Genomic DNA, 26,658 nt, shown 5'->3' with positions numbered 1-26,658 from the left:
GGTTTTTCCACTGACCGCCGGAACGAGAAAGCACTCTCCTTAGTTTCACGCTGGCCATGTCGCTGTGCCTCTGCACTGCAGGTAACCTTGCACATTAGGTGTTGTACAGTGCAGCAGCCAGCACTGATGCATATGCATTTTACCGCATGCTGCCAGGCTGTGACCCACCATGCCTTACACTGGAGGACTGAGGAACTAAAATGCTGAGTAAGACAGAACTCAGAGGTGCCATTATTCTGCATATGGGGCACAGAGTACGCTAATTATTTCATTTACATGTATTTTATCAGGGTTATTACTATATACTAACGAGAAAAAAGGGGACTAGATAAATCTTATGATTAATCTGCTTAAGGAGGCTCTTCCTGCTTGCAGCTGAGATAAGGAGATTGTCGTGGGAGGTCACACTGCTGAGGAACTCGAAGCTTGTCGAGTTTTTCTCCCTCCTTCATCCCGTCTGAAAGCACCATCACTGCATATTAAATAAGTTGCCCATTAAATAACAAAAGGGCAGTAAAAAGAGTGGAAAGAGAGTGCAGTGGCCACAGGAAGTGCTCAGTGGATGCAGCTGCTGATTGGCTGAGACTCTGGCCCAACAACCTCCGGTGTGAACACAGCTGCTTGGCATGCTGCACGGCACATATGTGTCACTTAGTTTTCTCCCCTAGAAGAGAACTGAGTGAGTGCATGCAGGCCCAGGTGAGGGGGAGAAATGCTGATTGGGCAAATCGTCTGGATCCCCACGAGCCAGTGGGAGGGCGGGAACACGGCTACGGAGATTCATGGCTTTGACATCTGTGTCCTTCTCGATTCACTGCCCAGGGCCAGTTTGTCATCCCGATCCAGCCCACGTGGTCGCCGTGAAGAGGGACAAAAGCTTTAGCTCTCTGCAATGCCTCACAAATAGTGAGACATTAAAGGATAAAGGGAGGTTAATGTGAGGAGAGTGCGGGCAGCCCCTTCAAAGCTAAAGCAGTAGGAGTAGAAGAGCAGCATGCAGCTGAAAAGCTGAGAACTGCTTTAAGGTAAGGAGAGGACTGGAAACTCCAGTAAGCACAGCTGCTTTTACCACTGCAAAACGGCTCTAAAGACCCAAGGAAGAACAGGATTGACAAGACACTTTTGCATCAACTGTCTCCACAGCCGTTCTACAGTGTGACACTTGCCAAACTCTCAGCACAATCCCAGCTTTGCAGCCACCATTCATAGAAGGTGACCTTTGTGTTGTCACTGAAAGCCTGTAAAACCCAGTGACTTGGAACCACTATGGGTGTCAGGGTCTATTTTTCACTGGTCACTGATAGGGGTCAAGGCAAGGCAAGGTGCTAAGCATTGCTTCACATCACAGAGATGCAGCCTTGAGACATACACACAGGCAGAGAGAACATGCACTGCTATAGGAACAGGAAGGGCACATTATAGTCACAGCAGCCTTCAGCACATTGTATAATAAGAATAGTGACTGAAACACAGAAAAGAGATCATATCACACCAATTCTCACTTCGTTACATTGGCCTCCAGTGAATTTTAGGGTGAAGTATAGGGTTTTACTTTTTGCTTTCAAAGCCATAAAGGGACTTGTCCTATCTTATATTGTTGATATACTGCACCTTCAAGTCCGTCAGAATCTTGAAGTCCACATCTGATCAGTTTCTTTTATCATTCCCATGGTCTTGTTGATTGCTAAAATCTGCAGGGTGACCGTGCCTTTGCAGTTACTGCTCTCACTCCCACAGTCTCAGTTAAATTCTAAGGGTGACCATGCCTTCACAGTTATTACTGTCAGTCCCAAAGTCTTGGTTAAAATCCAAGGGTGACCGTGCCTTTGAAACTGCTGTCAGACTCATGGCCTCCTTTGGCATAGTCTGCCATTTCAGATCAGATGAGATCAAATCCATCAATCAGTTTTTAATTTCAGATTAAAGACTTATTTTTACTCATTAGCATCTTGAATGCTAGTGTTCATGTCATCATTAGATTATATTTTATTGTTTGATTCTATGTAAAGTACAGTGCAAATGTCTTAGGCAGTCGAAGAAAATTATGTTTAAACGATCTGCATGTTTGTGTAAAACTATACTGTCATGCCTGTCAAAGTATGCTAGCTTAGCCATTTCACGAGTTCTGCTAAAATCATCCCAGAATTTGCAGCGACCATCCTATTCAGCCATGTGTTTTTTGACTCATCCACTAGCGCATCTCGAATAGCTAACCAACATCTCATAACTTAACTAAATAAAATAAATTAGTTAAATGAGCTGGTGGTGAAATTGAATAAATACATAGAATGGCTGAGGTGCCCCTGTAGTGAGGTTTACTGTAAGAACTGAAGCGGTTCCACTAGCCATACAACAGAAAACAGAAGAAATTCTTACAAATTTTTATTGTGTTACTTTTAATTTGCATATGTTCTAATGTTACATTGTGTTTTCTGTTCTGACCAAATGTGTACTTACTGCTGCCTAAGACTTCTGCAGAGAACCGCAAAGTGATTACTATTATTGGATTTACAATTATATACTTTATGGTACAATCTTATTTACAGAGTCTGTTTACTGTGTTGTACAGCACTTCGTAAACACTTGGTGAATTACACTTTGTAAATGACTTGACTTGGATGCTGTCTAGCTTATAATATATGTTTTAAGTAAAAAAAAAAAAAGAATAAACATTCTTCTTTGGCCAGAAGACATTAGAGTGTGTACATTATGTTTTGTAAGGCAATTAAGGTAAATCTTCATCCCCAATTCCTTTGTTGTGCTGGTTCACATCAATACTTCATGCATCACATACAAGAGGGACAAGCTCCTGCATTTTAGGGGTTCAATTTCATACAATTCTCCCAGAACTGCTGTACACGACTGAAGGAATTCTACATGGAAACTCAGCTGGAGAACTTTGCTCATCATACCGCCACAAGAAGAAGAAGCGGCAAACTTGAGGAAAAAGTGGCAGGTCCCTGGAGCATATTCAGAGATGCAGTTTTCAACTGGCAATTCCTAATTTACTTCCTTCTAATGTTTGTTCACTTTGCAACAAAACTGATGCCACCCGTAAGGGCCATCTATGACTGTTTAACTATATCGGCACTCAGCTTTAAGGCAACAGAGCTAAATGAGAGCATTCCTGACATGGTGGTGGAACTACCTAGCTTTCTGCTGCTCAGAGCAGATTGCGATCCTGCTCTCCATTTCAAAACCAGGCAGAGGAATATGTCCGTATATTAATTAACACTGGTGCAGTAACGTGTTCCCCTGAGCTGGAAAATGTCAGGAATTAGCATTTATGCTACATCCATGCTACGGCAAATGCAGACTCAGCACAATAACAGCTGGCTGACCAGGTTGCAGAGGTAGAGCTGAAACACCCAGACTCTCCAGTGATCATCTTGGGAGAATTCAACCACACAAACATGGAATTCCTTTTATCAGTAGCCCCATCAGGGAAGGCAAAACTCTGTGTTACAGCTACAGTACCATCAAGATGCATACCAGGCAAATATCTGCATGCACTGGGAAACTCTAACCACTCACTCTTCCATCTCATCCCATCATAGCTGCCAAGCCTGAAATTAAATGCGTAAAAACATGGACCACAGGTTGCCAGGGCAATTATGGATTATGGATTATGCTGCTGCAGTCATCTCCTACATCAGCTTTTGGGAAAAGACTTGCATTCCAGCAAAGATCATACTTGGATATAACAATAACAAACTCTGGTTTACAGCTAAGTTGGAATGACTATGTTTTGCTAAGGAAGAAATCTGTAGGAGTGGTCACCAGGCTGCATATAAAAAGGCTAAGCTCACACTCAACAGAGCAATCAAGGCTGACAAAGAGATATAGGGAAAAGATAAAGGAGCATTTTTCTTCTATTGACTGTTCCTCCACGTGGAAAGGAATTTGTCCCATCACCAGCTACAAATCATAACCAGCATTCACTAAACCAAACCCAAACCAGCTCAGCACTTTTCACTCAAAATCTGGAAAACAAGGAACTGACCCCTGCCCCCCCCAACATGTGACACCTTGTCTACCTCCCCCTCCCCCACAGAAGGCTCCCTATCTTCAAAGGCTCCATCCCATCCCATCAGCATCACTAGCCAACAAGTTCAAGTCATTTAACAAACTCGGGGTTACAACATAAATTCAGCTTAACAGAAACATATAACAATATATAACAATATAACAAACATATTCAATTTGAGAACAATATCACAACGCTATCAGCAATCTATATCAAGGCAGGTTTTCTTACTGAAACCATGATTATTTCCTAAGTGCATGCACACAACAGCGTGCGTCTGCAACGAGCAATCAATCACGTAAGCATGGACAGCAACAGGACTGCATATTTGACTGAAGCGGAACAGAATTATTATGGTAAAATATAGAGAATTCAAAAGTACAATTATGCCAAAGTGCAACACCGTCGCTGCTGTCAAAGCCAGAAAGGCATGCTGACAGAGTTACTGACAGCGTAAGCGCATGTGTGCAGTTTTCATTGTTCAAGAAAATGATAATGATTGTCTTAATTTCCAAAACTGTGCTTTGTTGGTTTTGTAATTATTTCAGAATGTCATTTTGTGTGTTTTTATTCATAATCATTCTGTTTTACTATTCAGTAATATATTAACTAGTCACTATTCAAAACCCATTTAATATTTATTTATCTGTCTCTCTCTCTCTCTTTCTCACACACACACACACACACACACACACACACACACACACACACACGTTTGTAATTATATCTTTGTGGGGACTCTCCATTAATTTATATGGGGAAAACTCTAATGCCAACATGATGACCTTAACCCCTAACCATAAATAACCAAACAAAATTTCAGATTTTGGCTTTTTTTTTGACTGCATTTGCAGATTTTTATAAAATTGTGGTTATCCAAATAGGGATCTGAAAAAAGTAAGGAGGTTTCAAGTTTTACCACACTTTGGGGGCATACTGGTCCCCAAATGTGATCTAGGCAAACACACACATACACAGCAGGGGTATGGCGTGTGGCCAGAGATGATGACAAAGGTGTTGACGTATTTTAGGAGAGTGACATCCATGTTCAATAATAATTACAGTAAAATCCCATTATAGGGAACTCGCTCCACTGGTCCCAGCTGTGCGCCTTTAAGAACATGCAGAAAAAGCATTGGATATAGGGAACTCACATATAACGGAATTTTGCTTATAACGGACAAATCATATGGTCCCAGGGCCGCTTTTGGCTGCAGTTTTGTTCGCTATAACAGATATGCAGCTCCGCCTACAAGGCGCATGGCGTGCCAGTGATATCCAGCGCAGATATGCAGTCAGGATTATTAATAGTCACACATCTGGTCAGGTAAAGTTGGATTACTATATGTACAATATAATAATCTATACCACAAGTGTGTCTGCTGGGGTGTGGCATGAGTAAATGGCGTCCTGTAGTTCTGGTCATACAGCAACTCTGCATATAATGGAGTGTTTTGCCAGGTCCGTTATAACTGGATTTTACTGTAAACCATTAAGGGTGCAAAGGGTAGAAAAATAAAATGGACTAATAACCATATAACTAAATGAGACAGACATATTTAGTAAAATGTGGTTCGAGCAATGGAGTATGGAGTACAATGCACACCACTTTATTTTCAGATTATGTATTTCATGCATCTTTATTAAAAATTGCACTGTGTCCATTTACCGCCAGTCACTGGAAACCAGTGACTGGAAGCTAGTGATAGCTATTGAATGTGAAGTGCATGTGCAAATATTCAAATATTAAAATTTGTCCATAAAGTATTCTGGACATTCTAAGGATGTGCAAAAGTTATGAACTAATATCTCGTTACAGCAGAGACTGCCTCATTTCATAGATATTAACAAGATTTAGCACGCATAGTGAAAGAGCTTGAAACCCAAAAATGATCTACGTGCTGAATATCGAATATAAAGCTAACTTTATTGCAGTAACAGGATTTTCGGTGACAAATCATTTTGAGATTTTGCGAAAGCCTGTTTGTTACGTCAAGTAGCATACTGACTTTTTGGCTCTGATTAGTCCATGCACTGTTTGTAATTTGTGAGCCTGAGATATAATCTGCTACAAAGCAGGTTAGGCCTGTAGTATGAGTTACCATGGCGATGTACCATGTTAAATGCCAGGACATACTTCACTGCATGCAGACTATGCTTTTCCGCATCTGCACACGTAATGGACACGGACCCGTTCATGCTTGGGTTAAAAAATAAAAAATAAAAAACTTAAGTACAGATACCACAACAAAATGTTACTCAAGTAAAGGCAGACATCATCCAGTAAAACACACACTTGTGCAAATTAATTGAAACAAGCTGTCGCCTTATATGCAAACAGACTGGCCACATTTAAGATGGACATCGCAGTCACATTAATTCATACTTATTGCCCCGGCAACTAGATATAGAACGTGGTGGTTTAATAAAAATTGTATGGGAATAACCCAGGATGGGCCGCCAATCCATTGCAGGGCTCACACACTATCAAGCCTATGAGGAATTTGGCAACTCCAATTAATCTTAGCATGTTTCTGGACTGCAGGGGGAATCAGAGAACCAGGAGGACACCCCACGACCATACGGGGAGACGCCCGAACCTCAGAGCATTCATTTGAAACATTCATGGACGGCTGAAGCACAGTCATAGCACCCAGCTCTAACCTCACCCGAGCAGGCCTGCCAGTCTGTGGGCACAGTGCCTCCTCTGTCCTTCTTCTCAACTCTAATCCCACCCGAGCAGGCCTGCCAGTCTGTGGGCACAGTGCCTCCTCTGTCCATCTACCCAGCTTTAATCCCACCCGAGCAGGCCTGCCAGTCTGTGGGCACAGTGCCTCCTCTGTCCATCCTCTCAACTCTATCCCCATCTGAGCAGGCCTGTCAATCTACGCGCACAGTGCCTCCTCTGTCCATCCTCTCAACTCTAATCCCACCCGAGCAGGCCTGCCAGTCTGTGGGGAGAATGCCTCCTCTGTCCATCCTCTCAGCTCTAATCCCACCCGAGCAGGCCTGCCAGTCTGTGGGGACAGTGCCTCCTCTGTCCATCTACCCAGCTTTAATCCCACCCGAGCAGGCCTGCCAGTCTGTGGGGACAATGCCTCTTCTGTCCATCCTCTCAGCTCTAATCCCACCCGAGCAGGCCTGCCAGTCTGTGGGCACAGTGCCTCCTTTGTCCATCTACCAAGCTCTAATCCCACCTGAGCAGGCCTGCCAGTCTGTGGGGACAGTGCCTCCTCTGTCCATCCTCTCAGCTCTAATCCCACCTGAGCAGGCCTGTCAATCTACGCGCACAGTGCCTCCTCTGTCCATCCTCTCAGCTCTAATCCCACCCAAGCAGGCCTGCCAGTCTGTGGGGAGAATGCCTCCTCTGTCCATCCTCTCAGCTCTAATCCCACCCGAGCAGGCCTGCCAGTCTGTGGGGACAGTGCCTATTCTGTCTATTCTCCCTACTCTAGCCCCACCCGAGCAGTCCTGCCAGTCTGTGGGGACAGTGCCTATTCTGTCTATTCTCCCTACTCTAGCCCCACCCGAGCAGTCCTGCCAGTCTGTGGGCACAGTGCCTCCTCTGTCCATCCTCTCAGCTCTATCCCCACCCGAGCAGGCCTGCCAGTCTGTGGGCACAGTGCCTCCTCTGTCCATCCTCTCGGCTCTATCCCCACCCGAGCAGGCCTGCCAGTCTGTGGACACAGTGCCTCCTCTGTCCATCCTCTCAGCTCTATCCCCACCCGAGCAAGCCTGCCAGTCTGTGGGCACAGTGCCTCCTCTGTCCATCCTCTCAGCTCTATCCCCACCTGAGCAGGCCTGTCAATCTGTGCACACAGTGCCTCCTCTGTCTGTGTGACAACTTGTTTCAGTTAAGTTGCACAAAGGAGTACTACTCAAGAAAAGTAAGACATACTTCATTTTAAAAGCACTTAAGTATAAAGTACTATATATTCAAATCTGTTGACCTTATAAAAACAAACCTATCATTTTAAATTCACACATGATATGTTTGAATATAGCATTGTAAGTTATAGTGCAGCACAATAAGGAAAACAGTCATATATTTTCATTCTACACAGAGAAAGAGGTGAAACTTGGCAGGTTTGCTATCAGTGGTATGACTTGTTTTATTCTGCGAAAAACAAAAAATATATATCTACAGGCCAGATTTAATAATGAATTATAAGCATTTTGCAGGCCGGTATTATTAAACCTCTTGTAAGTGGTGAATAAGCCGACAAAAATATCTCGCGCCACTAACACTGCATATTGATAAAGTTTAAATATGGGACAGCAATTCCAGTACAGTATGTTAACCAATATATGGTGCATCTCTACATATTGTTTGTTCCATCTTCATGGTGACAATGTGTAAAAAAAAAAAATCATGTTTTACCCAGAAGTGTGCAGCCCTACTCAGTCGGTGGCCACACAGACAAAAAATCTTGGTGCTAAAAGCATTCGACTGCAGAGAACAATATTTATATTAACTGCGTCATAAGCGTACGAGCACATCCACATGCGGAGAAGTATGGCCAGGCCATAAGAAGTACACCAGTCTCCTGATCCTGGAAACCCAGAGTTACCTCTACTTAGCATCAAAGTAATCTGGCTAAGAAGTCCTGCTTCATGATACCCCTGATTACAGCTGGGCGATATGGCCAAAAATGTTATCACGATAAAATAATTTCATGTCGGGTGACACTGATAATGAATGTCAAATCATTATTTCTTTCCAGTTTAAAGGCATAGTTTCACTTCTGTGTTAAAACTGAAGAAACCAAATAGCTGTTTTAAAGAGAATCCATTGTTAGATCCAGCATTTCTGTTTAATTTGATTGTATATCATCGTACTTGATGTTATCACTGAGATACCCTGAGTATGGTACACTCCCCAAGCACTGCTCCCCAGGTGCTAAATAATAGATTCAATAGAGGAACAGGAACAGGATGATGAAAGTAATGCGTGACCCCTATCACCCTTGTCACATCCCCTTCCAGTGTCTCTGTTTTCGGCATTTTGACCACCACCAAAACAAATTGTACATGGCAAACAAAATGACTCTAATTCTAAAAGTACTTGCTTAATGCGGCAGTGCCGAGACCAAGCGCAATGCACACGCATGCAGGCACAAGCAAGCCCTGGGGAGACCCACAGCTATGTAGCAACTTTTACGGCACACCTAGGAAGCCCTGGTCTGCTACAAGACGCACTGCACACCTTCCCATTCAAATCCACCCAGCCAGTGACCAGGAAGCTGCTGCTGTTGCTGGGCTCATGGGAAGGGGCCCAGCCAACACTCAGATGCTTATATGTGCCTTAATGGGTCTGGCGGTCCAAGCTAGCTCTCTGCCTCTGAAGGATACACTCATCACAAGGTTGGTATAATTACTTACGGGGACCTTGAAGTGCAAGAGCTACTATCTCAAAAACCCATAAAAGGCACCCCTGCCCCCCAAAACACATCAACAACCAAACAGCAGTAAGCGATAGCCAACCCCACTGACATGGAATTCTAATACGCCGAATGAATGCCTGGGAGCATCCGATAATGGAACTATATTTCATCTGCAGCATGGGGTGCACATCTCATCAGGGCCTTCCAGAAACCCGTGAGCAGCGCGTTCTGGGAGCACATGCAGGCATGACCCACCTGATCCTCCTTCAGCCAGGTACAGGTCCCGTGCATAGAGCACTGAATCCAGCATGGATTCAAACAGGAGGAAATAGCCCTACGGGACAGAGAAAAACTGTCAACAGAAAAATTTCAAAAGTCTAGGGACAATGAAGAATTGAAGTAACCTGCTAAGATTTGTTTTGAATATTCACACTGGCACTAAAAAATCCAAAACATATGTCTCTAACAAAAAAAATCACAATCATTTGCAAAAAAATTAAACTACTGTGGTACATCAGGGTTAAACAATATTAGCCTAATTTTATCACAGCATGATTTCAAATCATCATTAACTTGCAGTGGTAATTAAAACAAAGGTTAACAAAAACAAACAGGATAGTTTAAACAGAGAAGGAAATCCCCAGAGGCAGCAGTAGCTAGCTGAGTGAGTGCTGCAACACACTCAGCCTGACCAGTGAAGTACCGCATTGGCTGCTAATGCACAACAGCTTCACAGATGGGCTCTGTCTCACACCAGACAACAAAATCTGCTGGTCAGGGGGGCTCCCTCTGCGCTCTACTCAATGCATTGCAACACAGCGCAACTCCATGGCAACGTAATTGGAAACAAATCATACAGCATGTGAACTGGAATGGGTGAACAATGCAGGAATATCTGTATTCCTCAGATGGTGAATATCAAGGGTGTCGTTAGGTGAGATCACTCGGGGATATAGCTGTGAGTATTTTAAGCCGAGCCCTGAGTATTTTAGTCCTTCAAAAAAAGAAAAAGTCAAGCCCCAGGTAAACCTGACTTAGCGCCTGATCTTTTCAAAAGCTCGAAACACCCCTGGGGAACATGTATGGTTTTGGAACTGGTCTGTCCCCACTGTAGACACTTTGCCGTTAATGAGATAACTCAAAAGGACTTTAATAGAGATAAATGGAAAAGTATTTTCTGAATATTTTTCAAACTGTGTAGGGATGACAAACTGGAAGTGATCAAATTGTGAGACTGATCACCACAAAATTGAAGCAGTGCTGCATAGTGATAGCAGTTTCAGACGCTTGATACTCAGTGCAATAACTCAAAAAGCAATTGACATATCTGTTTCAACCTTATCATACATGTTGCACAGGATCTGGACCTGATCAAAATTTGAGAATTGCACCGAAATTGAAGAACAATTAAAGGAAAAGTGAAGGCCAGCTCAGAGCCTTGATCTTATCAGCATGATAACTGAAGAATAATTTGTTCGATCTTTTCTGAGCTTCCCTGGCAAATTGTATGAGTGAAGCTCTGCACGTCTTCAAATTGAAACAAATCATACAAAAACGAAGCAATGGCACTTAGTGACAGCAAAGAGAAGGGTGAATTAAATGGTGCTTAACCTTGTGAACAGGAAAACTATTTGTTATTCTTACTATAATTACTTAATTTGATCTTTGGTGGATCTTCACAAAATCATTACATGGATTAAAATCAGATTTTCTCACTTTTCTTGACCAGTATGTTTCTTTATTATTACTATAATTTTGCATTATTTATTGATGGAACAAACGATATGTAAAAATGCACGATACAGGCTCTTGGTTAACATACCGAAATCGCTGCCCCCTATTAAAACTATCAGTATTCAAAGTTAGAAGCACTAGATCTACTACTGAAATAATGGAGATGATTCCATTGAATGATCAGCCATTTTCCATAGTGGAGGAGGAGGGTTTTCACTGGATCATTCACAGTTGATGAAAAGGTCTAAAACTGCCAGCCCATGAAATGTTTATTATTCATTATTAAATCAGGCCCGCAGAACTATCTTTCAAGCCACCCGTACAAGTCTGTGAATACTATAGGTCTTTCAATAATAAAATTAATTTGCTCAAGTCTTTCTAATAAATTATATGTAACCAGGTTCCACTTGACAAATTTCTTTTTATATTTGACAAGTAGACACACAAGGTTTCATCCAAGGTTATGACCATTCAAACCTATGCACTATAATTATAGATACGGTACATGTACATACCACCAAGCCTGGATCTTAGCAAAAAGGCATAATATGCCTCCAACTCCAACAGGACAACTTTCTTCTAAAGTTGTCATCCCATATCAAATCACCTTGTTTGAGAAGAATTCCCATGTCACCCTCTCAGATTCCTTTAAAAAATACATTCACAGGTACTCCTATACCAACCTTATGGAGAAATTCCAACATTTAGGGCTGTATGGTATCTATAATAGCTTTGAGTACAGCCTTTTGAATTTTTTAATTAATTTATGCACTTTGTCAACTCATGATTTTGGTCCCATTCATAGCTCTTTTGATATGGCACTTACTGCTTACTAATCTTTGGTACAAGGGCTAACTTTGCAGATTCAAAAAGCAAGCCATGAAAACGGCCAAAAATAATGCCCCCTTTGATAACTATTTACTGAAATAGTATGCCAGATAGAACACTCTATGTAGATTTTTTTTCCTGACATTTATGACATATTACGCTAGGTGTATGCAATAACCATGTGTATTAGTGTTATATTAGTGTCAGAATACTGTGTTCGATTTTCAGACTTGCCCAATTTCATGTCCTCATTCGACCATTTGAGCAGTTAACCATCATTTTCATATTTTTACCATGTATTCTTATTTATCTGAAGGTGGTCTGACAAAGATTTGATGTTGTTGCCCGAGCTTCCTTCTGGAGTTATGATTTTTTTTTTAAATAATGGGCTGCCATGCTCAGGTTGCTGCAGAAATGCAACCAAAAAACCAATATTACATGGTTCGCAGTTTCATCGGCACATAGATCTGATTACATTGTTGAATTTGACAAAGTTAGCCCTAGTCACAAGGTTCCAAAGCTGTACATAATATATCAAAGGAGCTATGAATGTTGGAAGGTGGATGGAAATGCCGAGTCTGCAAAATGCATTAAATTATTTACAATTTCAAAGGGCTGTAGTTTCAAAACTACTGGAGATACTGAACTAATATTTGGAATTTCTCCATGTTTGGTACAGGAGCATGTGTACATTTTTTCAGGGAATCTGATAGGATGATCTGAGACCCTCTCGATGATTTGATATGAAATGACCCTACAGCTCACAAGTAGTGTCATAAAACAAACAATTCTATACTCTATACCTAAGTTCATTTGTTTGCTCATTTTTTATTGTGCAAGGGGAACATGTTAGTGCACTTATGACAATACGCCTTCTGAGAAACGTGAGGATTAGAGTCGCTACCTGTCCCAATATGTGTTCACCTCATATTGAAAAACCAAATGGGATAAAAATTGTCTCGTATTTTCTGTCCACGCAATATAATAGATATTTGCTAATATAAGATTTTTTTAAAGCTAGGGAGTGAACAATTTAGCATTGTTATAAAGAGCTGAGCAAGAAACATACACTACCACAAAACCCATAGTATTCACGTGCTTCACTTCATTGTCTGGCTTTGTGGGAAATTGTGCAATATATGAACAGCTGTAGATTCAGAGTTACGTGTCATGACTAGGGGAATTTAGATAAAAAGCACATTTATTGCCTATCATTTCCAGGTGATCCATCCAGTGATCCTAGAAATTGTAGAGGGTGACACAGCTATCCAGCGGATAAATTGCTGTTGTTCTGACAGCATCCTTTCTAATTTAATCCAATAATATAATTGTTTAGTGAAAACAGATCCCTGCAAAATAGAAGAAATACCACATGGCTATCTGAGGCTGAGTTATGAAGTATTCGTTGAAATGACAGCAGTAAATGTTTATGAGCTGTGGAATTGACTCAACCCCCCACCAAAACAGGCTCCCTTATATGGTCTCACTAGCAAGGTTTCCAAGGTTTTCCCCTCTCTTCCCACCTGCTACCCAGAATCCCCTCTGCTTGACACGACCTCTGCCTGACCCAGTTTTCTGCTTGAGTAGACACCATATTACCCAGAGTATTATTTCATTATTACTAAAAATCGAGTTTTTGTCTACATCATTTAACACGTCTGTGAACCACCCAAATTGCTGACTTGTATACACTTTGCTATTGGTCCTCACATGCTCAGCAGCACACAGTAAACTTCAATTCGTAAACAGCCTATACTTTATACATACACATACACATACACACACACACACACACACACACACACACACACACACACACACACACACACACACACACAGCTCCATAAAAGGCTTCCCACCTTAGCTCACATTCACTCTTTCATTTCACCGACAATGTGATGCTGAGCAATTTACAAAACGATCATTGTAGCAAAATTATATCCATCACAACAATTGAGTACTTAAGAAAAGCATCTCAGCACAATGGACAAACATGCCAACCTTGTCGATGTCCAACATTCTCAAACACCCCGTGTGACCTGGTCTTACTGACAATGGGTCTGTAGACCAAATACTGCTGTTCAAGTCGGCTTTATGATGATGACCATGCTACAAGATTACGCTCCAGATGAGAGGTAGTGTCTGAGAATATGCTCGGCCTGTAGGGGAAATAGTGCTAACCATTCTGGCGGGGGGGGACTGGGTATTTTGCCACTTTCAAGTTATGATAAATCCACTGCCTCAGTGTGACCGATCTCTAGAGAATTCAGGACAAACAAGCCTGCATGCTGATATACAGTAAAAAATAAAAAACACCAGAAAGCAATTCAACTCAATTTAACTTTTTAACAACCACTGTCCTCTACCTGAACCATATTACCCGTGCTGCCCCCTCCCCTTTCCTACTTCCAGCCAATGGCAGCATTCCTGTGTAAGATAACAGCGCTCTGTCCTTGGTCCAGCGCCGGGCCATTTACAGCCAATGTGAGAGGAACGGGCGGCCGGCGGAGCAGCAAAAGTACGGCACTCATCTGCAGTGTAATTTAGAATGTAATTTCACAGGCTGCTGCCTCACCTGTAGGGGAGCCATCTGGACAGAGAAATATACCTGACATCGTCTCCCATGATTCCCTGCCACAGCCCCACCCTCTGCACCGCTGCACGTGCCTGCGCGTTTTCCTGCATTAACGCCTTCACAATTAATTACCAGAAAAGCCAGTACATGCTACACGGACACGTGGGTGGAATATCAATTCTGGGGCTCCACAACATGGTGGAGAGTTACCATGAGCTGCCTTGCGGAACAAGCCCTCCATGCTTGTATAGAACTAACATACTGTACCGGTTCTCTGTGTCTGTAAAGAGGTGACGCAAGAGAGATATAAATTCAAAATTTAATACTTCCCTCCTCGCCGTGACGACATGCAGGAAAGCCGTGGAGCTCCTTTATCTATACTCCTTCTGTGCACGGCTGTCAAGACGATATCCAGGTAAGATCCAAGGTATATAAAATCCAGTGATCAGGTATTTTAAATGATCTTGTATATATGAAGTGCTGCAGCACTGTAACGTGTTACTGAGCATGGAGAAATACAAAGAAAGTCGTTTCTCTTCAGTAACAAAGAGTCTGACATTCACCAGACGCTGTTCTCGCCTTTGCACTGTGGAGGCCCATTGATTTAAGGTTAATGAGGTCAATGTGCAAAAAGACACGGGGACAATAATTACACGAGGCAGGAAATCCATGAATGGAAGGCAGAGCAGATGTCAGGGTGACGTGGCAAGATACAGCAGGAATAAAAATCCTACAACGGGAGACTCACCTCACTTACGATGCCTGACAGAGCAACTGACTAGGACGGCATGTAAGACAATGTCGTTAACCTCACAGTTAAGCCTTTCTGCTATTCAAATATCCAGCATTGCCTCAGAAAAAGGGGGAAGTCCACGTTTTTAGGGTAAAAAGATTGCCTATATTATACATGTTCACATGTTTACATGTTCAGGGATTTTCTTTGAAATATGGCGATCTTAAGGCAGCAAAAAGCAATTGTGTGATTGACCAAAAAAAACTTTTTCAAAGTTGCGTATGCACAAGAAGACACCCGAAATTAATATTTTTATTAATTCCATTTATTCTATTCTACTGGGATCCCATTCATTTATATGAGCCAAAGACTATGCAGTTGACTTTGATAGTATTTGAAATAACAAATGAAATTATGTCTTGTCACCTCTTTCCATGAATTAAACTAATTGTCATTGGTTGTACAAAATGTGAATTAGGTGTCACATTCAAATGCATGAATCTACTTGTAAGTAAACGAAAGGATTAGATGGAAACAAGTTCACAGACCATCAAGATTATTTTTACTTATTTGTTTACTCCATGTCTAATGTCTGTTTGTTCTGCATTAAATGTATGTTTCCCTACACTGTAGGTGAACAAGCACATGCAAAAACCACATTTGCAGTTATGTCCAGTTTTCCAAATGTATTCATGGTAAGTGACTGCACTGGTACTGCAATAACGGCACCTCAAATCAAATCAAAGTTAAATTATCAAATGCACAACAGTACACTATACAGCAGTAGATGCAGACAATGAAATGACTGCTAATTAAGCTACTTTTGTCAATTGAAAGCCGTTTCATTCTCTGAATGCATAAGTCATCTGTGATGCCGACAAGACAATAACATCATGATTGGTTCATTTTGAGTTTCATAAACCACATCAGTACCTCCCGACCGCTCTGACACAATAAGGCATAACAGAGTACTGCTTATCATAAATGTCACACTCATGTTTACGTTTGAGGGCGAAGTTGTGGATAAGATGTACCGACAGTTACAGTCACATTGGTGCTGGGTGCAATGTCATTTCTTTCTCTATCTTCAGATCTGACCACGTTTTTTCTTGTGGCGTTTTGTAGGAGTGATAGAATTTACTACAGTGCAGTAAAACCACCTTTTAAGATTCAACTTTATAGCCATTACACAAAGTATAAGTAATCTGACAAAGAAAAGCCGTTTGTCATGTAATCCACACGTGTAAAATAGTGCAAAAGTGCTAGCAATAGCTGTGCAATATATGCTTGTGTAATAAATAAATCGTTAGAAAACGTACTTCTAAACATTTATTATTTTGATAAACGTGCTTAGGCCCCTAAATATAACATTTTGCCGTGCCACTGCCTCTCACTGTTCAAAAGTCTTCAACTTGGTTTATTACTTATAGCTGCTATTGTCAGATTTTGCAACCTGAATGGCTTGATTTGTGTATTATATGAGCATTGCAACTCATTTGCATTAACCATTTATGTTTCATTGTGGGTGGCAACTGGGTAGGCTCTCAGGCTCATGCACGTCTGCATATTTACAAGATAGTTCTGATATTTCCAACTGAAATTGTGCATGCACTAGATTTGATAAATTTGAATTATTTTGTGTGTAGGCCTATCCATTTTTTTATGCGTATGCATTTTTTCAGGATTTTTTTTTACTAATAATTTTATTCTCATTACAGGTTATGTACAAGTTTATGATATAATACTTTTCATTATGAAATGTGCAAGTTTCACAAGTTTTTTCATTGTTCCTTCATTTTTTGAGAGGTATAAAAACATGATTTTCATTGCTCTGTCATCCCTGGATGCATGATATTTTTCCATTTTATCATCTCTTGAGAATTAGGCTAAAACATCAGAATCCCTTTCATTCAATGGAGTACAGTACAGTGCTTTAGTAATGTATAATAATGTACAATGCACTTTAATATTACTGTATTTAATGGTGGTAATGTTTTACTGTGCATGATTTATTAATTATTCTTTACCAGGAGTCTGGAGTCCGGGGAATACAATAATCGGTTTTCTTGTTACCCTCAAAGGTGAGGGAAAAACATTCACCTTATTAGACTTTGAAACAAAAATTCAAATTGTCTGCTTAAGTCGCTCAAGAAATGGACTGAGAAACAAAGGATAGGCAAATGAGTACAAATGGCAAGTACCCAAGGCACTGGGTATTACATCTTAGGCATTTCGCATTAATGAACACATAAAGCTTCTCTGGAGCCCACTCACTGATTGAATTTAGCATTATACAGATGTCTTGTCGGCTGATAATGGCATTTTAAAGCTGTTCAATTTAAGGCACATTATTTTAGTTTTTTTTCATTTGAGACTGTCCATCATGCACTACAGGCCAATCAAAGTCCTTACACGACTTGTGGAGAAAAAAATGCAGAGAGATTAATCAAAGAGAAGCATAATCTCGAAAGAGGGCTGCTGGAACAACTGTAATGTATTCCCCAAACGACCCCGGCACCCACTATGACCATCTAATCCCTACTCGTCCAACACTCACCACCCTGTACATTTCCTAGAAGTACTGTATGAAAGTTAATAAAGGTGTTTTTACCTGAAAGCTGAGTCCTTCTTGTGATTTTGGCTGATTGAGAGGTCATCCCAAAAACCCACAACGGCCCTCAATGGAACAGGTTCCCCATCCCTACACTAAAATGAGGTGCAAAAAAATAAGGGTGCAAAGCATGCCCTAAAGCAAACCGAAAGCACCACCTAGTGGAGTCAAAAAATACAGCAAATGGTTCATGAAGCTTCATTTTTGTCCGTCACTAGTGCATTGGGACTATTGTATACCAGAGCTGGAGTTTTATTATAAAAAATTAATTTTCATATTTTTGGAATTATTTTTTTTTTATTCAATTGGGTGAACTGTCCCTTCAAACTTACTTAAGCAGAACCTTCCAAACAATCAGTATCAGATTTTCACAAAATTTTGAACAGGAAATAACAAATGCGGCTCTGTTGAACTTCCCAGCACATTACAACCCCTCTCCATATGCTGACAGGTTTGGCAGTTTCAAACCGGAAATTCTGTGGTGCTATGCTTGAGACAGATTTGGGGGCAGGGCACCAGGTAATTGTCAGTGGGGTCATCACATAATACATGGGATGGGTGCAAACTCTAATCCTCATGTTTACAAAGACAAAACTACATGACTACACTGCATGACTACACTGACCTGTCTAACAATAAAAAAACTGAACAAAAGTAAACCTTATTCAAATTTTAAAATCAAACAGGGTAAATTATAACAAATAGACTGATCCTGTTCACAATAAGAAGCCTCTAACCATCACATCCTTCTCTTTGCTGTCATTAAGCTGCTTGATTTTGGTGCAATTTTTCTCAAAATATGAAGTCCAGATCATCTCCCATGCAATGTACCTGCAAAGCTTTAAAAAAAGATTGGACTAATAATAATTAGAGTAATCATGCAGACAAGATCAAGTGTAAGAGCTGGCTTTTTCTTTGCTATCACATACAGTGCTGCCTCTATTCTGATGTCATTTGAAATTTGACCAGGTCAAACATGTCTTATAACATGGCTGCAAAGGTTGAAAAACATCTGTCAAATACTTTTTGAGCAATCGCGCTAACGGGATTTTTTTTTCTTTGCTGTCACTCTGCTTCAGTATTGGGGTAATTTTTCTCAATATTTGATCACTTTCAGTTTGTCACCCATATGAAAAAGCTAATCTCTTGAAAAAGATCCATCAAATACTTTTAGAGTTACTGTGTTCACAAAATCAAGTGTATTCTACAGCTTAACATGAAAGTGTCTGCAGCAGACCGATCACAAAACCATATGTATTCCCCATCTGGGGAATATAATTACCCCTGTTGGTATGCGACAGTGTTTTGGTCCTTTCTCGTTCACTGAATATGGAAATCCCCTCCCTACATTTGAACATATGCTTGGACAAATGCACAGAGGGTGCTGAGGCTGCCAGCCATATGCTCGTGCTGGCTCTGAGGCACATTGCCATCATGCGCCCCTGCTGCACACCTTCTATTTACTGCCGTCCATCACATGCTGGCCCCTGGGAGCCTACCCTGAAGGAGGGCCTCTCTGCATCGCTACATGCTGTAAATTGGGGCTACAGAGGAAGCCTGTGCCAGCTTCCAGAGCACCCCCTGCAGGGGTATGGCATGCTCCTTCCAATACTACATGACTTAAAAATTGTGATAAACAAAGTAGTAACCTGAAGGTCACTGCAGGCAAAATCTTGTATTTACAAGCATCAGCCTACATTTGAGGGTCGATAAATGGTTATGATGACAGAAAACCAAGTGTGTCAATCAAAATCAGACCAAGGACTTGCTTTTGAAAATTCTCTTCTCTGCATAATCAAAACAGGCAGCTTTTAATTGCATTTTATCATTCATTACTGAAACTTTAAAATGTATTTAACAAAAAGCAGATGATCGCAAGTCTGGAAATAAGGAAAAAATAAAATAAAACGAGCATTATGGTACGTAAAATATACACCTCCCTCTAGGTAAGCATGGTGAGGGCTAGGCAGACACAATGGCAGGAAAAAAAGGACAGAATGACTGATTATGGTGGTCCTCCTGCTGAGTAGATAGGACTCTTATCAGAAGATAATGAAACTGAAGAGGGAGCATCATTTATTTGTCTGTGAACCGCACACGGTGCCCAGAGGGGACATGGCAGAACATGCGACCAGACCCCATCCTGAGAAATTCCAGGTTCTGAACACTCGCTATTTCAAAAACTCATCCAAGCTCATCCAAAAAAACAATGTTTATTTCAAAGCAAAACATATAACTGAAAGAAGAAGGAGAAGCAACGCTCATGCAGCACTGAGGACAATCTGCAAGCTGGACACAATCATGATTAACCCTGCCAAGGACGCGGCCATTGTAGCTACACCTGCACGACTAACGGCTTAGTTCTGACATCATCAACCTTGGGCTCCTCCTTAATCAGTGTGATAAATAAACCCGCTCTCTGGTCTAGTGGGCACCTGATCTGGGTCCAGCTTGTGTCAGCTGTCTGCAGTCTGTCTCCCCGCCTACCTGCAGAGATCTTGTGGGCAGGACTTTAAGGGGCACTGATCTTGGCGAGGTTTAGCAGAGCATGACATGTGCTAAAAAAGGAGCAGCAGGTTGTCAGCGACGTGCCTCAGCTGAGCGCTGCTGCCTCACGCATGACCCCAAGAAGCAGACAAACTAACAGATAGTGATGGATTGCCCGACACCCTCACGTGTTTCAGCCTTCTGTTACTTATAAATATTTTGTTCTTGTGAACCAGGGAAGAAATTATGTCAAAAGTTCTATCACAACAATCTTCTTCTAAGGTTAAATGTGGATCAATTTTTTAAATAATGAAATGACAAGATTGCAGGTTGAGGTAGTCCTTCTTCAAAATGCTAGGAAGACAGCATCTCGGCTCTGCAAGATTAGCCCTGTTGATTTATCACTGCCCGGTTTCACAACAGTCCAACAATGACAATTGATGAGCTTTTATAATGGAAACGGTTGTCTTTAGAAACGGCAATTCTCTTGTGATCCATTGGGACCTTTTTGCTCTTTTCCATCAGCTTGGTACTCGTTTCACATTAGCGAAACACATTTCCTTAAGTTTACTGCTGTGGACATATTTCACTCACTTCCACATGAAGCTGAAAAGTAAAGCCATAAAGAGAACTAGAAATTAAGTGTATCATTACCAAAAATCATAATTTATACATTTTCCTCAATCTTTCCTGTAGCTCAGTAATTATAAAGAAAGTTTATAATACAATAGACAGAAGGCAACAATGCAGAAACACACAATGGAGATTGTCTCTCTCTCTTATCTGTCAATACAGGGCTCTAGGCCTGTCTCTATACCTTTACGTCACTTCCATGTAAAAGAATAAAAGAATAGATTATTATCTGGGGTTTAAGGCTACAAAAGTTACATTTTAGTCGTAATGGCTGGGATTCTGTGTATTGTTACGACCAAAGGTTTCACACTGTTCACAACCAGAAAGGAATACTATTGGTTTAATAAAGCCCTAATTTTAACACAGTTAAAGTATTTCAAAATAAACTGTATTGTATCATCCTATATTTCTTTTTGAAAAAATATCGATCTATCATAAAAATTCAACATACGTTATCGCCCAGCACTAGCTTTAACAATGCCATATTTGTTTTCTACACTTTTCCAATAAATTGTGCAGTGCCCTCCCCCACCCCCTAATTGAGAACCACTGTTATGGACCATAGCCACAGTGCTCAAACTGCATGGAGAGACTGACTTCCAGTACTAAAGGAAAGATAAGCTTTAAGTCAGATTTTATGCGATAAATCATAGAATACATGTTTCTAAGAAAAACTGCTCAACACTTGCATGTCCCACTAGGTACCACGCTGGTTGGTTTTTCACTGCCGTAAGACTGGTACTGTACCAGCGCTGAATGAAATCACAACATGAGGCGAAGTATTTTGTACTGAATTTCAAAAATACCTGCAGTATATTATAGGGCTGGATGATGTGTGATATTAGTACCAACATCGCATGTTACGCACATACAATTCTTACATCACTTAGCAGCTAAATTAAGATCAGGCTTTCGTTTATCCTCAGCTCTGTGGGGAGATTACAGCATGGATTGTTTACGTTTTACTAAAATGTTTTTACTTTGTCATATGAAAAAAAAGCTTAGCAAGTTTAATGGTTATTCATTTTCAAGATTATCTAGTATATGTTTTAAGATCAGTTTAAAGTTTACCTCCACTGTTTTTGCATGAGTGCTCCCTGAGAGTAATTTTCATCCTAGCTGGTTAAATCACTCCTAGACGGATTTGTGAGAAATTTCTTAAATTCTTTTTTTGCTTAATAAATATCCCAATATTCATTACAACAACAGAATACCGTGCTGTTCTAGTATATTACACAAAACAGCCAGATGGCTACTTCAATATTAGTTTAAATACTAGAACTCATGGCCATAAGTGGAAATTAGCGGGAGAACATTTTAAAATGAATTTGAGAAAGCACTTGTGTAGTTAGAGTATGGAATAGTCTTCCTATAGTGTAGCACAAGCTAAAACTCTGGGTTCCTTTAAATCAGAGCTAGATAAGATTTAACAACTCTGAGGTATAAGTTAAGTTCTCCCCAAATGAGCCTGATGGGCCGAATAGCCTCCTCTCGCTTGTAAATTTCTTATGTTCTTGCCATGCCATCCTGAACTTATGTATGTTTTTCCAACTAGATCCCAATATAAGCTTGGGTCCTTCATTTGTCCTCGCATCCATTATTACATTTATTTATTTATTTATTTATTTATTTATTCATTTTTCGTTATTGTCTGAGTTTGCAACTTCAAGACAGCGGATGTATAGCATTTCAGATTCAGGCTATTTGCATAACCAATTAAAAAAAGAAAGCGTTTCAAGTCCCACCCCAAAGTACCGAAGTATCAAAAAAGCAGCTTGTTTGGCACTTTAGGTACTGAAGCCTTTTGGAAAACAGTACTTGACTGGAAGTCAATAGAAAAGGGAAAGTACAGCAAGTACCAAAGCAAAAGTACAGTACCTGATGTGGTGGAAAAGCACTCTGTCTTATCAAACATCAATTTAAGGTAAAGGACGACCCAAATACCAAGTAGTAAAATATTTAACATTCAATATGTTTGGCAAACAAACAATTCTTGCCAAATTGTCTGCAGGTGTGAATGCTGCATTTGGGAGTAGGCACCCTGCGATGGCCACGTGCCCCATATTAGGGCTATTCCCTGCAGTGTGCCAGTAGCTTCCGGGAGAGGCACCGGAACCAGCAACCCTGCTTGGGACAAGCTTGTATAGAAAATGGATGGATGGAAGGAAAATCCAAATCTCCGTGTACAGAATGGTGCTCTTGAACCCTGACACCCTGAAAACATCACACTTCTGTCAGGAGATCAAACATGACAGGGATTTCAAATTTATTAGTGGTCACGGCCTTTAAGTCATTAGGAATTATGTTCCTCATCCTTCATTTTCCAGAAAATAGTCAGCCAAGTTATTTCAATTTCCTACAGGAACATAATGGAGCTCATGTCACTGGCCACTAGTGAGAGTCAAGTAGCTTGATGTCGTCTGCCTGTCCACCAATCAAGCATGTACCACACGACATAAAACAATGAGATCCGATTCTACAGTATATTTTCTTTAAAGCCATAAACACAGATTCATAGTTATGTTCACCAGGCAGGGCAATTATAATTATATATAAAATAATTAAAATAATAAACACAAAATGATTATTGTGTCACATTACTTTTCACAATGATGCTCCCATTTTTCAAGCCCCCCTTTTCTCGGTTGAATTATATTTAGAGTTCAAGGAAATCCACAGTTAAAAAGACAAGTGTTTTTAATGCATATTTCCAAAATCAAAGAATAATTGTGTTAACTGTGATTTCAATAAATTATCGTAATTATGATTTTGGGCACTGTACAAGAGTACCCAGAGCAACACATTCACCAGCAACCTGAAGTGCACTCACCATCCATTCTGAAATAATAATGTCCACCTTCTCCACTGGTAGGTCAACCTCCTCGATCCTTCCTTTGATCAAAGTGATAGTGTCTTCAAGGTTGTTAGACCTGGGAAGAATCCAAGCATGTGAAACACTTTGCAGTCTTACACACTACATGCTCAATGTAGGAAGGTTAGACTCCAAAAACAACAAAGGTCTCTAAAAGCTGACAGGCTAGACCACAAACTAACAGAGCAAATCATTCCAGTTTGGAAAAAAAAAACCAGCAAGGACTTTACAGCAGCTAACTGATAATAATCTGCAATAAATCTACTTAAAAATGGCAAACCAGTCTGATGCAATAACATTAAAGATACAGATAGGCTATTGTGACACATTAGATTACTACATGGAAGCATCAGACAGGAAAAACAGTGAGATTTCTGCTGTGCCAAAGGTGAATTTATAAGTTCTGTATCCTGTCTTCAGACACAGAAAATATGGAATCATTCACCCATTTCATAAGAACATGTATTTCTGTTGAAGGACAGACTGGAGTTAGTACAGCGTCAAAAACATAATCAATTACTAATCACAGATACTTAAAAAAAAAATTTAAATATCAGATTCTATACCAAATAACTAAACTACACACTGGCGAAAATGCATTCCCAAGGATTATCTGACCCTTACAACACAATGAGCCAATTAACAGGGTATGAACATCACATAAAATGAAAAGGAAATGATCTAGATTGTAACAATGTCCAGGACAGTGTTACGTCTCTATAATCCTGCCTGACCAGCCTCCTGTGTGCATGCAAATTGAGACATATATAAATAAAAATCCTACAGCAAACAAACAGAAACGTGGCGCATCTTCATGACTGTTAAGCTATGTACACACCCTACTGCCTCTGATGGCGTCAGCATGTACAAAAAGCTGTTAGAATCCAAGTCCGTTTGCGAGCAACCGATTCGCTGTAATTCTGAGGTGATCATTTCTGGTATATAGCCATCAGTGGTGAACTGGATTTGGTGTAAAAGCCAATAATTGTAAGAGAATTCATCAGCAAACCAAGGTTACATACTGTCCCCGAGAGACAGACAATTAGCAAGTCCGGAGTCAACTGAGATGGATCATCATACAGAACATTCATGTTAAACATGAATAATCCCTGCTGTGACTCCACTGGATGGATGGAAGCTTAATTGGTCTATGGACCAACATATTTATACCCGAGCATTTTTAAGTAAAATTAATCTATTGATGTAGTGGTGGGTGATATGGCAATTTATTGTGATTGGTTGCAATTGTATCCACAATAAGGGGTTCAGAGTTATCACAAGAATTGCAATACAGAACTACATTTCCATTTACTTAGTAAACAGTTTTGTCAAAAGCGGTGTACAGGTCAGGCTGGGGACCATGCACTGTTACAGTCCCACCTTCCTTGAAGTTCATCTATCTGATTCGTCTCCTTAGTCTGATTCAGCCAAAATCTGATTAGCACTTTTGCCTCACACCTTTGAGACCCGGGTTCGAGTCTCCGCCTGGGTCACATGTGTGTGGAGTTTGCATGTTCTCCCCATGTCGTTGTGGGGTTTCCTCCGGGTACTCCGGTTTCCCCCCACAGTCCAAAAACATGCTGAGGCTAATTGGACTTGCTAAATTGCCCATAGGTGTGCATGTGTGAGTGAATGGTGTGTGAGTGTGCCCTGTGATGGGCTGGCCCCCCACCCTGGGTTGTTCCCTGCCTCGTGCCCATTGCTTTCGGGATAGGCTCCGGACCCCCCGCGACCCAGTAGGATAAGTGGTTTGGGAAATGAATGGATGGATGGATGGATGGAAACAAAAATAAAAATGAGGGTTGACAAAAAAAAAAACAATAATTGAAACTAAAACTACAGAGAAAATGTCTTCAGTTTTCACATTTTGTCAGTTTGTTTCATACGTAGCTCTAGGTGGACGACTGCTTTAATTTTTTAGCTGTGCCAGTTTTACGTGTGCAAACAGGTGTGTGACATCATGTGCGTGTGGACAAATCATCAACATGCTATTATAGCAGGGTCGTGCACCAATCAGAACTGACCTAAGAACGACCTTGAAAATCAAATTCAATTCATAAATCGGTTGTAAACATGGTGCAAAACTGAATATAAGGAAGTAGAATTGTAATGAAATTGATTTCACGTAAATTGGTATTCATAGTGTAAGTACAGCTTTAAAAATAGAGCGTAATATTTCAATATGAATTACACGGCATGTTAACATAAACGGCATATACTGAATCCCCCCCACCCCCCCAGGCAATCACAATATTTATGAGGGCAAAAAGTATCCGTCAGCCATGCTCCCCTAATCGAGCACCTTCCTGAAAACTCTGCGCATGTCACTGTTATTCATAATAAATGCCACATTTTAAGTATAAACTACAGAATAAATAGTTTAACTGGGATTTTCTGGCGTGGGGTGAAATAATGAGCCTCCTTGGTCTGGTGCAGGATATATTGAAAAGAGGAACACGCGGGAATTTTGCCGCAAACGCACCGTGCAGCTTTTGACAGCCCTCTGCTTTCACGCCATTGGTGGATTCCTGCAGATGCACATGGCCTCAGAAAGGCTGCTGTGTCCTGCATCTGTGCATGCATCCATCACATTTCTGTTGCACCATGCACACAACTCCGTGCAATGTCCAGCAGGACGGGATGCCTTGCATGACACTAAAGGTGGTTTTCATGCCATTGCAGGCATATCTGGCATTAAAGGTGCAGGGGATGGAACCCTTGACCCTATTCATATTTGCAGCCCCTTGAATCCCACCATGCACCTGTCAAAAAGG

At 40.9% G+C, this 26,658-nt stretch overlaps 1 protein-coding gene across 1 annotated transcript in view; it reads right to left on the bottom strand.

Annotated features, from left to right (window-relative positions):
* The window catches only part of prmt3 (protein arginine methyltransferase 3), a 63,311-nt gene that overhangs the window by 16,941 nt on the left and 19,712 nt on the right, over positions 1–26,658 (bottom strand). The window contains exons 10-11 of the mRNA XM_048969681.1: positions 23,843–23,942; positions 9,667–9,745 (exon numbers count right to left, since the gene is read on the bottom strand). Of these exons, the coding sequence (XP_048825638.1) occupies positions 9,667–9,745; positions 23,843–23,942 (179 nt within the window). The remainder of the gene's footprint in view (positions 1–9,666; positions 9,746–23,842; positions 23,943–26,658) is intronic.

This window comes from Brienomyrus brachyistius, chromosome 11 (genome assembly GCF_023856365.1).
Source record: "Brienomyrus brachyistius isolate T26 chromosome 11, BBRACH_0.4, whole genome shotgun sequence".
NCBI classification, from domain to species: domain Eukaryota; kingdom Metazoa; phylum Chordata; class Actinopteri; order Osteoglossiformes; family Mormyridae; genus Brienomyrus; species Brienomyrus brachyistius.
The sequence above is the reverse complement of the archived record's forward strand: the minus strand, read 5'-3'. Positions and strand labels throughout refer to the sequence as shown.